Below are 15455 nucleotides of genomic sequence, written 5' to 3'. Positions count from 1 at the left end.
TTTTTTCACCAGTAAATAAAAGAAAAAAAAGCAATGAGTCATGCCACTTGTTTTGTACATCATCATGTCTTTATTTGAGTGTAAACAAACTCTGAAAAGAGCATCAGCCAGGTTCTCGATTATTGGCGTTAAACATGATTAAATTCTTTGCAGTCATGGATAAAACATGATCACTCCACTGCAAAAAAAAAAAAAAAAAAAAAAAAAAAAAGGGCTCCCCTTAAACAAGTCACTTCATGTCGAATCCTGTCCTATAATCTCATTTTATTCTACTTTTATTCCCACTGACCATAGTTTGCAACTGGCAGGTTGTTGTAGTGAAAGGAAAAGGAATAAAGAAATGCCCTTGGAGCGACACGATGGAATAATCTTCCTCCACAATAAATAAGATTGTAAGACGGTAAAACTGTTCAGGTGACCCTACTCTGCAGTGTGTATAATAAATAACATGACACATCCATATGCACCGTCTTAACTTCATATCATCTTTACTTGGTGTATGCGGTGTTTTCTCACTACTGTATAAGGTGCTGGTTGCGTGTTTGCGTTGTTCGCTTGGGAATGTGATTCAGTTGTCAAGTTTCATTGATGTTTGTGTGTGTGTGTGTGTGTGTGTGATTAAGGTTCAGACACGACCTGGCGTCCCGGAGGCGTAACTGGGTTAGTTAAGTTAATCAACAGGTGAAGAGCTGCAAAAAAATAACCTTCTTAAAAACAACGAATAAAACGTCGATCACAGCAGTAGTGTTAAGCTCGGAGTGCAAAATAATTTTAGTCACTTCCATTGTACACGAACAACAAATATATTTACAGAAAAAAAAAAAAAAAAAGATGAACAGAAAAACAAAAATAATAATTGCTACCACATTCAGAACCACCACAGACGGGTTACGGGACAGTGTGTGTGTTTGTATCTTCCGCCGGCCTCGAGTTTAATTTGTAGTCGTGTTGATGGCGTAGCCTGACGAGCATCTCCACGGAAAAAAAGCAACGACGTGATCGGTTTTTCAAATGCAGGGTTCACGTGTCTCAGCAGCCAGAGAAGAAGAAGGACAACATTTATTAGCTTCAGGTCATTTCCACTCGCTTGTGACGTAAACGCAACGCGGCCGACCAGTCGCCGCTTTGCGTTTTAGTGGAATGATCCTTTCTGCACTTCAAAGAATGGCGGCTAACAACTGGAGCTAATAAATGCTGAACAACGCTGCGACGTATGAAAGAAAAAACAAGACCAATTAGATGGTTTTCTTTTCTTTTTTTGTTTTTTTGGGAAGGGAGAAGCTAGGAAAATCATTTTGGTAGCACGTAGCAAGTATTTGGGTCCAGGAGCCACGTCCCGCTAACGTCAAAGATCAGACGCGGAAGCACAAACGTAGCTCGACGACGATCACCAAACCAGCCTCCGTCCCTAAAAATTCAACCGCTCAGATGCAGAATCTCCAGAGCTTCTGTACGACTCGTCTCTGATCTGATTCCCCCCGCGCCGAGACAAACGCAGCGTAGCATTTTGTTAGTCTGATAACACACAGCCGACAACAAAAAGCCAAACCCCTGGAGACCCAGAGGCAGGAACGGCGTTCAGAACGTCGCGTTTTATATTCCGTCGCGTCTTTCACAACAGACGCGTTTCGCCGAGCTGCGCCGTTAATGATACGTTCGCTGGAGATATGGCATTTAAACACAGCCAGGACTTTATTAACAAAAAAAAAAAGTGTGGTTACACATTTATCAGGCCGCAACAAAATATGAGGCTTTCACGTGAAGTGGTTTCGCGTCACTTCTTCTACTTCTTCTTCTTCCTTCGACCGAAACGAGGACAGACGAGAGACTCAGGTGAGTCTTTGAGGACGGAGGCTGGGACGCCTTTGAATAACCGCGCTCTGAGCACGTAGCCTGTTGCTGTCGCGCTACAGTGTGTGTGTGTGTTCATGTGGCTGCGGAAGTATGAACGAATGTGTGTTTTTCTTTATTTTTGTTGTTTTTTTGTTTGTTTTTTAAGGCTTTCAAGCTGCTTTGGATTAAAGTCAGTAGATAAATTCAGCATGAACACCGACTTCAGAAACATCACAGCCGACCTGCGCTCTCAATTTTCCCGACACATTTCAACACCTACTTGGTCTTTTTGATTCACAGGGGGAGGCCGCCGTCCCTCCAGCCACGTGGTCTTCTGCTGGCATCGATTGGTTAGCTTCATCTGACTTCTTTTGTTTCGTTTTGTTTTTTGTTCGTTTCTAAAAGTTTAATGCTGAAAATGATGCTTACGTCGCGTTAGGGGAAAAAAGAGGGAGGGGTTCCTCAGAAAACCGTGACAGGGACAGTATTCACACCTAAGAAGGAGCTCTGAGCCCCTCGACAACGAGAGGGGAACAGACTTGAAGCCGAAAAAATGATCAACAGCGGCGGGAGGAGAGAAGAGGAGGTTAAAAAATGTTAAAATGAAAACCCCACACTGGCCACGAGATTAGAATAGATAAACAGTACATTAGGCTATACGCGTCATCATAATTACCGATAGATATAGAGCAGTCGCAGCCACCACCATCCAGTTTTTTTTTTTGTTTTTTTTTAGAAACACATTTGACTAAAAGGAACGGGACAAAAGGAGGAGGAGGAGGAGGAGGAGGAGGAGGACTTTTTTTTTCCTTATGGAGCTGATTTAAATAAATATTGCGTTGTGTTTTTTTTTTTTTTCCTCTCTCTTTTCTTTAAAGCCATCTTTCCTCCTGACTTGGGTTGTTGGAAGTGAGTCGTCCCTCCCCCCCCTCGCCACCGCCACCGCCGCCACCGCCGCCGCCGCCGCCGCCGCCAGCAGCCTCCACCCCCACCCCCCCCCTCCTCTCTATGTGAAGTTCTGGAGGGGCTGGCTGACCCTCATGCAGGCCCAGTAGAAGGCCCGAGCCAGGGTAACGAGAACCAGGAGCAGCAGCACGGCCCACGAGGCGTAGATCCCCTGGTAGGTCTGGGCCTTCACCCACGTCCCGGCCTGAAGGGAGAGGAGGGTGGGGGGTGGGGATGGGTGGGGGTGGGGGTTGGTGATGGGGGTGGGTGGATGGGGGTTAAGAAAATTCATCAGTTTCCCCGTGAATAAAAAAAAGCCCTTTTAGAGAGAAGAGTGAGCTGTGGTGATTATAACGAGCAAGTCCAATCAGGACTAAAGAGCCGTGACTGCGTTTGAAAACCAAGAACAGAGACGAGTCCTGTGATAACACGCCGATCAGCCATAACATTATGACCACTCACAGGTGTGGTTACATGGAGTCATGGTGTCAAACACATTTTAGTTCAGGGGCCACATACAGCCCAATTTGACCTCAAGGGGGCCGGACCAGTTGCCCAATAGCTTATAACCTGGTAAATAACGACAACTCCAAATGTTTCCCTTTGCTTTAGTGCAAAAAAAGTACAGCTACATGTAATGAAAAACTGTGAAATTTCTTATTTTGTCAAAGATTTCCAGCTAATATCTCCAGTGTAATTTTTGCAAATTCATCCCACGGGCCAGATTGGACACCCTGGCGGGCCGGTTTTGGTCCCCGGGCCTTATGTTTGACACCCCTGGTTTACACGTTAGGTGATCTATTCTGATCTGATGTTTACATTCACCTCTACTTTTAATCCTTTTACAGACGTGTGACAGGCCCAGATCCATGAAAACATCACCTGACGTCCACTTACTAAACATTGTGTTGTTTGGTTTTACAGCAGCCGGTCTCAAGGTTTTCCAGCGGTTCAGGATTCGTTCCACTCTCAATTAATTTGTGATGGACCTTTTTAAACTGTTCAATGTTTCTATTTTTTCTGCCATAATGTCTCGTTCTACCAGAGTTGTTTTTTAAAAATTTCATTCAGATTCACAGGACTTAACATCGGTTTGGGAAAAGAATATTCTTCCCCTGTAAAACCTGAATCATCGTGTTTGGTTTGTTCCCATTAAGATGTTTATAAGGAGCATTTTCATTCAGTCCGAATTCAGAATATTTGGCTCCATGTAAACCCATCTAGCGTCAGTTTTCCAACCTTGAAATTGATCTGGATTTGAAATATTCTTTCCATATGCGAGAGAGATCCAAAACACGACAGGAGTTATAACTCTGAGATCACCGACGCTGAATTTAAAAAAGCATAAAGGCAGAGAAGAAGCTGGAAGATGTGCCAGTTTTGTAGAAATAACACACATTTCTGGAACCAGTGACAACGTCAGCCTCAGTTTTAAGTAAAAACTGCCTGGATACTGAATCAAATTGAGACCCTGTCAACTGGAATTTAACTCAAAGTTGTAAGTTAGAAGCAGGAAAACAACGGGCAAGTGAAAGGATTAAGGATTGTTGAGGCTCTTTCACATTTTAGTCGACTCTTCTAGCAGAAAGTCTCTGGGCCTGATGCCTCAACACACCTTCAAAGATCTCAGTGAAAAACAGACGCTACAGGTTTGATCCTAATGTTATGGCTGATCGATGTCATAACCATTTGTCCCAACTACTGGTGCAACATAAGGACGGTTCAGTATCTCAAACAGAAACACAGATGAGACGTTTCCTGATTCACACACCTGTACCACTCAGACAAAGAGCATATTTCTTTCTTTCTTTCTTTCTTTAACGGAAGAGTGCATATTTGATACTTAAAAGTGACTGAGGGATGAGAGAGAAAATAGTCCTCCCACTCCATCAACTATTAAAAGCGTGCAGCTGCTCAGAGGAAAATTATTTAATGAAGATGGCAAAAGTGACTTTGAGAGGAACCCCGAGGGATTTTCTGAGAATATGAATTCAAGAGTCAACACTGGAGAGGAGGCATTTGTATAAATATGCTCTTCTCTGGCTTTAAAAGGAAGAATCTTTCCTCCTGCTTTAAAACACATCAGGTTCTTCTGCACATGTGACAAATAAAAATGACCAAACTAGAGGCGTCGATAACGTTTCCCCGTCCGGGATGTTAAAGGCCCCCCCCCTTTTTTTTTTTATGGTTCGTTTAATAAGTCTCTGCTTTTTTCTCTTCTTATTTTAAATTTTTTATTCATATTTAAACGCCGTCTGGAGGAGCACTTTGATCCGACTTGGGTCCTTGATGTCGAAAGGCTGCTGATGCAACGCACACCTCTGAAGATTAAACTGTCAAAATGCCGCGTGCTCGTTGCGCCGCTCGTATAATTAAAAGAGCCAATTTAATAAAACACAAGGAGATGCCGCGTCGTGACGTTTATTGCAACCGTACGCAGCGCTTTCAGTGCAGCATATTTAATGTCTGCACAACTGCTCTTCATGCTTCCATGCTGCCGGGCACGTATACCTACGACTTACATGATTTTATGCTCATCTTGCTCCCTCTGCTGTTCGGGAAGCAGAATCTATAGACCTTATACATCTTTCTGTACGTTTCCGTGTATCATTTTTACTCCAGACAACCTAAAAAAAAAATAAAACGAAAAGGTTCGGGCTCCGCATTTGAATCAGAGCGACAACAGGGAAATATAAAAAGGCACCGTGAGCCTGGACGGATTGTATGCGTGTCAAGCTGAGAGGAGAAGAAGAAAGAGAAGGTCAATACTCTGCAGAAATGTTCCTTCTCTTCTATTCTGGGCTGGTGCTGCAGCCCCGAACGCAGCGTACAGTTAAAGCAGGCTGTTAGCGGATATCTCACTGACAAATGGAGGCCTGTCACACAGTGTCTGCAGAGCGGCCCCGAGGTGCACAGCCTCCATGTTAAACAACAGAAAGCGCAGATTGTAATCGTGACGCTTCCCCCTGCTGGCTTTGTCTGGAGTGAAATCTGAAGATTTAAAAAAAATAAATAAATAAATAAATCAAACGCACTCAGATAAATAGCTAAGCTCCAAAAGAAAAAAGTCGAAGGCACTCCTCTAGCACGGAGAAATCTATTTCCCTTCATGTCCCTTTCCAAAGAGCTCCCTCCTTATGTGTGTGGAAACACTTCCTCAGCACCCTGGACTCGTTTGCTTTTTTTTAATCAAACCAATGTCTAATTACGATGTCTTTTCTAGCACAGTGACATCTGCACTCACCATCAGCCCGGCGGTGGAAACGCTGAATAGCAAGCAGAGTAGAAAACACCACAAGCTCCGCCTCCTGGGATACCGCTGACCAATGGAGGAGCTGCAGAGGAGAGGAGATGAGACTTAATTTTAAACCTGAATTAAAAATATAACGCCATGATAAGACCAGAGCAGGTACTGTAACTCAGAATGATAAACAGGCGTATTGACTGTTTTCGAAAGAAAAGTTGCAAAAAGAAAGAAAAGCAACCAAAACTTAATTTATGCAAATTATGGGCCGTGGAAATTACTGAGAGAAAAAAAATGCTGTTGCGTTATGTTAACCACTTGTTTGCTTAACTTCTAGCATCATGAGCTCGTGAGCATAACGTGAGACGTTGTGTGCGCATAAATCTTGGTGCACAAGTGGCTGCAGGTCATGAGAACGTTGTTTCGGCGTCTAGAACGAACAGAGGCTAATAGACGCTAACGCCGTAAAACCTGACGTGCACCTCCCCAGATATGTAGCTACGCGCCGCGGCAACACCGACCACAACAGCTGTGATAGGTTCGCTTGGTCGTAGCGTGTTTCTGCTTTAATATTTCCGGCTGCTTCTCCATCGCCACAATTTTAGAATTGATTGTTATGGAGCAATAAAGAAGAAACACTTGGAGGAGAAGTTTAACTGAGGAGGGTCAAAGACACAAACATTTGTCTTGTCGACTGGTCTTCTGTGAAATTTTGGCAATAGTTATGTTGAAAGTGAAACAGGAAGTAGAAATGAAAAAAAAAAGACATAGCACAAACTAGTGTTTTGGTGACGTTTTCACAGAGGGAGCCAAGTATAAAAGACTCACACTGGCTAAGTTTATGGCGTCCATGTCTCACACTACTATAAAACAGCCTCAACAGTTAACAACCAGCTAAATTTAATGTTGGAGATGCAAAGGCCTAATAAAATGATGAGGCTGTTGGAGTTTACTTGTAAATTCGACACCATTTCAAGACAATATTTGCAACGCTGGGTAATCTAAATGGAATCCAGCCATCATTAAATTATTTATTCACATCTGTACTTTTCCTTCTGACGCCCAACACGCGATGAGTTTGTTTATTTAGGTTTTGCTGGATCCAAAGCATTTAAAGTCTGATATAACACAAAGGACAAGGCTGGACTTTTTTTTTATCCAGTTTCTGGTAGAGATGGGAAAAAATATCAACGTGGCAATATATTTATCTTATGACACAATATTAATTAATATCGATTTTAAAAGAAAAGGTAATTTTTTGGGTGGATAATAAACAACTTCCTCACCTCCACCACCAGACTGTAAATGTATCATTTGGATTAATATTGTTTTTTGACTCAATTTGTCCAATGAATTATTATCATCATCTGATCCACATATATAGAACTTGTATTTTAAGCTGCATTTAGTTTCTCAGCGAACTATGTAGAACATTGCAATATCATAATATCGCAATAATGTATCGTATCGTGAGTTAAGTATCGTGATACGTATCGTGAAGTCCTATTCTGGATTTAACAAACAAAAGTCTAAAGCTTTTTCGTGAGGACTGCACCTGTGCATCGCAGTAACACAACCAACACACGGGCCAGTCTTTTCAGCACATTGTGACGTTTACAACCTGCAGCTTCTTTTTTTTTCTCTCTCTTGTTTTGTATAAACAGACGTCACTGTAATTTCTCGAAATAGCCGCTCCCACCTGATGATTCCCTGCACTGACTCATGAACTTTGCTCACAACGTTAAGGAGCTTATGTGATATAGGAACGTGGTCTAGGAGAAAAGCTCAAACAACATCCATCATGTGTGCAACAAGAAGCCGGTGCAAACACTCCTTAACACCTCGGAGAAAAATATGTCGAGGCTAGAGAAGGTCACAGGAAAAAGCCTCAACAGGTTTGATTCAGAGGAAAACGCAGTGTGTGTCCTTTCTTTGAGGAAATGCCTAAATCCCCGCTCGCTGTTTGTCAGGTTGTCTCTTGAGAAAAAGCTCCGGGTAAATGCCAAAGGATATAAAAGCCAAACATGAAAGTACAGTAGGAGCACCGGTGTGACGGATGATTTGCTTATAGCTACTTACACTTTCCTGCAGTGTGGGCACCTGGCCAGCGTCCGGTCCGTGAACTCTGTCCACTGCAATGACACAAGATGTCGGATTCAGAAAACAAGCGGCAGAAGTTATCAACACTTCAAATACGAGTCCTAAATCCACTAATCCCTTCTGATGTGTTTTTGCTTCCGCTTGCACCTCCTCCTCCTCCTCCTCCCTGAGTTCATAATCAACACAGAAAAACTAAACTCACACAGATGGAGTTAAAATGCACCAGGTTAAAATAAAGAGTTAAATAAAAGTGCTTCACTGCTGCTTGCTGATAATGTGCTGGTGGAAGCCGGACTAAATTGTTTTGATCCGTTTGCCCCGTTGAGAAGGTTTTTCTATTAGTGACCTGATCCGGAAGAGAAAGAGGGAGTTTATGGAGGGGGTGTGAAGGACCTAATGTAACAGAGGCTGTTTGTCACGTAAGTGAACGTCGCACTAAAACAACACAAATGTCACAAAAAAAAATAGAAATTGCTTTTATTTTTAAATCCAAAACACAAATGAAACTTTTATCTGACGGCTTTTTCCATTGGGTTTTACCTTTATTGTTATGTACCTGTGTTTAAAACTGCAGATTTTTATGTCTTTGTAACGTTGATTTGAACAGAGCTACAGAAATAAAGACTATTATTACACAATTATGTTGTACACTCATCAGGCATAACATTACGACCACCTTCCTAATATTGTGTAGGTTTGTCATTTGGTGTTACGGGTGTTTTTGTGTGTGTGTCTGCCCAGCATTGCTGTGGGGGGGTGGCTGCTCTTGTTTAGGTGGGTGCTACATGTCTAAGTAACATCCACATGAATGAAAACCAGGTGCAAAAGCTTCTCAGCAGAAAGACGACGTCGATGTCATTTACTTCTCCGGGTTTGTGGTCATAATGTTGTGGCTGTTGGGCGCAACTGATCTAATTCAGCACTACATGAAGTACTTTGCTTTTACATTTCAAGTGCAAGCGATGAACTTGAAGATGAATTCCTTTCGCGAATTGAAATACGCCTCCTGGTACGATTTGAAAAAATTTCATTCAAATTCTTGGCAACAAGTGGTCGAAAGACCCACAAAGAAATAAAAAATAAAAATAAAAATCTGTCACAGAGCAGACACTCGCTCCTTAATGCGAGGCTGTGATACGTCTTCTCGGCGGGGTTTACAGAACACACTGTGCACGCCGCACACTCGTCACGACCGTGAGAGAAAACAGTGAAAAAAGGAAAGAAACATTATCGCCAGCGCCCCGCGATAAAAGATTCACTGCGACGCCACCCGGGGGCTCAGATCTGTATCACGCTCCCTGGCAGGAGGCGTCCGGCTGAATGCTAAACACACACCGCTCCATCCATCTCCCCTCCTATCACACCTCCATTCTTCTCCCCCCTCCGCCCGTACATCCGAGCCATCTTCACCCGTCCTGCACATCGTTAAAAGAGGAGCTGGGATTTTCTTTGTGCTTCACCCTCTCGCAGTAAATAGCCGTAATACATCAGCAGCAGAGTTGATGGGGCTTATTGATCTGAGCCGATAACTCAACGTTCGCTCACAACCGAGTTTTGGGTCTTCAATAATTCACCTGCAACAGCACGTTTCACACAAAAAAAAAAAAAAAAAAAAAAACACCTTGCAGGTCGACTGCAACCGTAACAAAATACTTCAACTGGAGAAGATAAAAGCTTCACTCGAAAAAGCCAAAAAAGAGCCAAAGCAGTTTTATTATTCAGCTCTCCTGTACGGTAAAACACAGCCTCTCGAAAACATTTGACTAGTTCTTGACTCTCTCCGGTGAATGTTTATAGCGCTCAAAGAGACAAAGAGAAGTGTTGGGGCTGGAGCACAGACCCCACAGAGGGTGGTTGTACTTCTTACTCACTACTCGTCTTAGACGGTGATAAATCTCTTAAAGCTGCTGCTTTACTTTTTTTTTTTAAAGTAATGGCAGTGACTTTTTTTCCAAGTTAAAATCAAAAGTGGTGAAGTCCTATTTAAAGGTCCCACATTATATATATATATATATATTTTTTTTTTTCCAACAATTTCTTTGTTTTCAAAGTGTATTACCCTAATTTCAGCCTTTGTCCTGAATTTCAGGCGGACAAAAAGTGGCTCCACTGACATTTATTATTATTTATCTATTTATTATTATTTATTTATATGACGTCACACCTGAGTAAACAGCGTTCTGAAAACTTTGTCCCTGAAAGCAACTTGGTGGAAACTTTACGTTTTGTTGGTGCAGAGTGAAATAAAATTTTTTTTAAAACAATTCTTGATGTTATTGCTATAATGTTAAACAGAATTCAGGCTATTTAAGTTGCACTAATTGTAAATGAACAGATAATTTGAACCAACTCATGAGGTTTGTTTTAACTAGAATTATTTACATTCATTTTCTACATTTAAATGTAGAAAAAAAATTACTCTCTGTTTGCCATGATGGTGTTTTGCAATGTTTTAGTTTTACCAGGTTATTGTTTTTAGCCGTTGTTTGTGTGACGTGGGCTTGTAGTTCCCATATAACACATGAAAAGTTTTAAATTATGCTGTAACAGCATTTTAACGTATGTATGAGGAAAAAACGTCTGTACGACTGATTTAATGCAACAAAAACTAATCAGAAGAGCTAATGAAAATAATAATATTACAGTAGCTTCTAATTACTGTTTACACACGGGGCGGCCATCTTTGTAACTCTACTCGGTGAGAATTTTACGACTTTCTGAGTAGAAAACCAGGGTACATTATCAAACTGTATCTCAGGGATAAATAATAACCTGACAAGCACAAGTATCTTGGGACAGTTGTCGATTTTTGCGCAACATTTAACTGATCCCAAAGTGTTGCCTTGTGTGCAGAGATCTGATCATGAGTGGCCACTCAGGACACACGTGGAGATGCGTTTAATTTAATTTAATTGTAGGTGTGCGCAAATGTACTTTGACCGGATCAGGGTCGAAATAATAATAAAACGAGAAAGACGACAAACGCATCCAGGAAGACGTGAGGGACGTTAGTGTCACAATTACAAAATATCCGAAATACAACTTGATGCCAGGGACTGAAACGAAGGGGAAAAATAAAAAAACATCTTCGACCTCGTAGACGAGGATGTGAAAAAGCAGCAAAAATCAACATGTCACGTTGCGGCTTTTAAAAAGCTAAACCCTCACAGAGACAACTGTGCTTTTCATTTCCTTTCAGGTCGACCACACGCCTGGTGGTTGACTCCAGACCAACGGGCTTTCTGTTATTTGACCGGCGGTGCTTTTAGAGACCCAACCAAATGTGTAAAAACGTGTATTTATTATAATCACGACTGCGGATCTCACTCAGGTTTGACCCACATTCATGGATCCAGCTGGAACTTTACTACAAGCTGATGCTGCCACAATGTGGTTAAAGCTCAACCTGCAGCAATTTATTTTATTTTTTTTTAATTCTCAAGTGCAAACATAATATAATCTCTTCTAGTTTAGACATAAAAAGGATAGATTGGTGTTTAAGAGGTTTAAACCTTTATAAAAACATCTATTTCCTTCCCTGTATTAATGAGAAACCCTACACTTGCTAGCACACAGTCCTCCAGTGGAGCGATTGTCGGTCTATAATAAAGCCTCGAGTACAGGTGTAGTACTTATTCTCTCTGCGAGTTATTTTCTTTGGCCATTTCCAGGTTCCCAGCCAGGAAAAGCAGCGTGTCAATATGCTGCGCAGTCAGCCCAGAGCGTCCGGCACTTCAGATAATGCCTGATGTGCTGAATGCTTGTTTTGAGGCTCAGCTTGAGGCTGCAGAGCACAGATACCGTCTGGCAAAAAAAAAAAAAACGAGAAGCTAGCAGGGTGGCTGAGCGGCGCCTCCAGCAGGCGAGCGGAGCTTCAGAGGCACTTATTGTTTCCATTTGTTGTTTATAACAAGAATTCAATTGTGAGCTGGTCAGCGGGGCGGTTGGTATGGACTCGGTTAGCGCCCCATCAGCCTCACCTGCCTCACATCCCGACATCCTTTCAAGCCTAGTTGTGGACTTTTCAAACCGCCTTATTTTTTTATTGTTTTGTTTTTTCTTTCCACCCATACCTTCGTCTCTCCCTGCTGGCTGCAGATGCTTCTCGGACGAGAATTATTCCTTTCACCTCCCGCTCTCAGCGAAACAAAAGGCTTCTTAACTCTCGCGGTGTTAAGCACGATGTCTTTCACCCTTCTCGCATCCTTCACTATCAGACGGCAGAACTGTTTCCATTTCAGACGACGCGCCGTGGTATCACGTTCCTTCGCCAACACGTCCGCTGAGTCCTGCCCGTTTTAAAACCTCCTGGCCTCTCACTTTCTAATGACTGTGGATGTGGAGTCTGCCTACCTGCCTGGAGGGTTTTACGATGAGATGTTGCGCCTCAACTTCCCACCTGGCCAAGGACTACGAGTAAAGTTCACTGCATTTAGCAGCGAACGTCACGAGATGAACCTAGCACGACCCTTCCTCGATACAAGGGTTCTTCAGGTCCAGCAGACTGTTGATTCCCAACGCCAACGCCTAGAGATTCCTCTTGCTAAAGTTTATCCTAATGGCCTTCCAGATGTAATCTGTCCTGCTCCTTATCCAGGTATGAGTCCTCTGACCTCCTGTCCACATAATGCATCACCTGTGCAGCAGGTAAAAGTTTCTAGTGTCTGACCGTCCTCACCGCACATCCTTCGGAGACGTTGACGTTTGCCGAACCTCGGCCCCAGAGACGTGACTGAAGACGGAAAGTTCATCACCTGCTCACATTCATCATGTATTTTTCTTACGGCGTTTGTGCTAAATGAGTCGTGTTCCCAGCTACCGTTACTGCGGCCTCGTGCGATGATGTGTTCGGTAAATGGTTTCGTGCTGCTCATTTGATGCATGCATTGCGCTTGCGGTGTATGAAATTGTTTGCGCTCGTGTATTGTGATGTGCAGCATGAGGTTGTGGTTCTGATGCCACTGGGGAAGCTTTTTGTGTTTTGCTCTAATAGCCAACTCAGTGCTTGATGCATTGAGTTGTGTTGTTTTTTTGTTTTTTTAAATGTGCACTACTGTGTCTCTTCTGTCCTTACTTGACTTGTATTGAATTTGTAAATTGCTGCTGCTTTTTAAAGATAATTTTTTTTAGTTTTCTTTCCCTTTTTTAACCTTTCATGATAATATCTTGTATTGTATTATGCCCCTTTACCACCAAGGCCGGGGACAACAGCTGGAAATGAGCTTAATTAGCTAAAGCTGCCCTATTTACTGGCACTTTGTACAGTTGATTAACAGGGACGTCACAATAAACTAAAAAAGTAAAGACTATTTTGTTGAACGTACCCAACTTTAAGCTGGAGCTGATGCCAAACAAAGAAACACACGTGAAATCTACGTCCCAAAGAAGAACTGGTACTAATAAAGTTATAAAGTCGCCTTAAGAACGAGGGAGAACTACGGTCTAAAAAGCGAAGGGAACGACAGCACAGGATAAACACTGGTTAAACGAAGAGCTGCTCCTGTAATTGACAGTATTTGTCAGCTTACTCTCACTGAACGAATGGGGGGAAAGAAACATTTTCCGCTGTAGCTTTAAAGTGAGAAATGAATTTCCTTGAGGACAAAAACATGAACAAATTAACCCGAAAGTACATCTTTTTCCACCTTTTAGCATTTAATAAAGTCATTTCCTTGTCTGTTGAGAGTAAAATGAGAAAATCTACTTTATATTAGTCTCGTATCCGAGTAAAGCCTGAGCTATGGTCACATATCTACACCAGAGGGAAATCTAACTACACTACAGATGCCAACAGATTTGAATAATCCAGAACCCATTTCCTCATCTCTCAGTAGTCGGACAAGCAAAGAAAATTCTCCCTCCTTCCGCCTCCTACGCGCCATCTACATTTATTAACTCCAGCTCCTACATGCGCCGCTCACTTCCAGTTGCCACCAGCAAGCACCACTACACAAGTATAAATGCTCCAGCTTTGACAAACGCTTCAAAACTCAAAAAGAAAATACACATTTCTGTTATACAGCTGGTTATTTCCCATTATTTCGCCTTGTGCAGACTTTGAATTGAGACTTTGGGAAGTTTTATTTTCGTACAGAGCGTCATAATTTGTCAACCGAGAGTTTAAGAAAATGGTTTTGTGTTACCTTGGGACAGAGCCAGCGTAGGTTTGTGCACTCGTTTCAAATCTTTATACTAAGCTGAAATATCCAGTGCCAAGTTTTCAATTGGAGGAAACGAGATAATTCAGGTTTCATCCAGCAAATTCTTTTGACTGATGAGAGGTTGTCGTGGACAAAGCGCATTAAGCTCGTCAATAACAGTGATGAATTATACTGAATATATTAGAAAACTAAGTGGTTTTATACCCCAGGATGCCCTTTATACACTATATTAGTTTAATTTATCCACATTTATACACACGCAACTAACGTGAATAAATTAGTCATCACACAAAAAAATTTGTGCCACCTCTGCTAACCAACTGTCTCTATCTAAAAAAAATTATGACATTAATACACTAGTCCTGCTTTTTTGTTTATAAATACATTTACTCTCCACATCTGCTTTATAAACTTATCATTCCAAACTATTCATTCTTACAACACGAGACGCGCCGTTAAACTCCATCCTCATTTCTGCCGTCCCTCACAAAGTCAATTTTCTTTTACTTACAGAGGTTCGTTACTTTGAAATTCATGTTTTCATTTCGCAAAAACATCCACTTCATTAACCAAGTCCAGACTGAAGTCATTGTTAATTCACTAAGAATCACAAGAGCCTCGCCTCCCTTTACGCATATTCATTTTACCCACACTCTCTCTTAATTTTACACCTAGTTTTTGAATTATATTGAGGCCTTTACCTTTGTTGATCCTTTTTTTTTTGGAGTATTTAATTTTTTTGGTGGAGGTATCTTGAATAAGCCTTTTTTTGTTTTTTTGTTTTTTTAAACCTCTTTGGCTTCGTTTATGTTTTTTTGTTTTGTTTTGTTTTTGCATATAGGTTCTTTTTTGTTTTTCTTCTACATTATTGTCTTTGTATTATGGGGCAAATAGATCAAATAAATAATCAGCTGTTAGTGGGACCAATGATAAATAAATAAATGGCTGAAAATGTTGAAATGTTCCTTTAACCTCCTGAAACCCAAGCATTTGTTTGAAACGCATCTTAATTTCTTTAAAATTAAATTAAGATCTTCAGGTATTTGGGATTACCTAAAATGTGAACACAAGAATACTGTTTATTTTAATGCAAAAGCAGAATTGGAAACAATGAAATCCCAACGTCCTCAAACGAGTACATATCAAACTAGAAAAGTTAATAAGCATTAATA

General features: G+C 41.6%; 1 protein-coding gene across 3 annotated transcripts in view; it reads right to left on the bottom strand.

Annotated features, from left to right (window-relative positions):
- Nucleotides 1–15455, bottom strand: part of pip4p1a (phosphatidylinositol-4,5-bisphosphate 4-phosphatase 1a) — a 48240-nt gene that overhangs the window by 22097 nt on the left and 10688 nt on the right. For 2 of the 3 annotated variants that reach the window (XM_047588724.1, XM_047588725.1), the window contains exons 5-6: nucleotides 8102–8154; nucleotides 6023–6113 (exon numbers count right to left, since the gene is read on the bottom strand). In XM_047588724.1, coding sequence (XP_047444680.1) covers nucleotides 6023–6113; nucleotides 8102–8154 — 144 coding nt within the window. Of the gene's footprint in view, nucleotides 1–47; nucleotides 2984–6022; nucleotides 6114–8101; nucleotides 8155–15455 lie in introns of those variants that run through there. The other variant, XM_047588726.1, reaches the window with a different exon arrangement.

The sequence above is a fragment of the Mugil cephalus genome, chromosome 7 (assembly GCF_022458985.1).
Source record: "Mugil cephalus isolate CIBA_MC_2020 chromosome 7, CIBA_Mcephalus_1.1, whole genome shotgun sequence".
Classification (NCBI taxonomy): domain Eukaryota; kingdom Metazoa; phylum Chordata; class Actinopteri; order Mugiliformes; family Mugilidae; genus Mugil; species Mugil cephalus.
The sequence above is the reverse complement of the archived record's forward strand: the minus strand, read 5'-3'. Positions and strand labels throughout refer to the sequence as shown.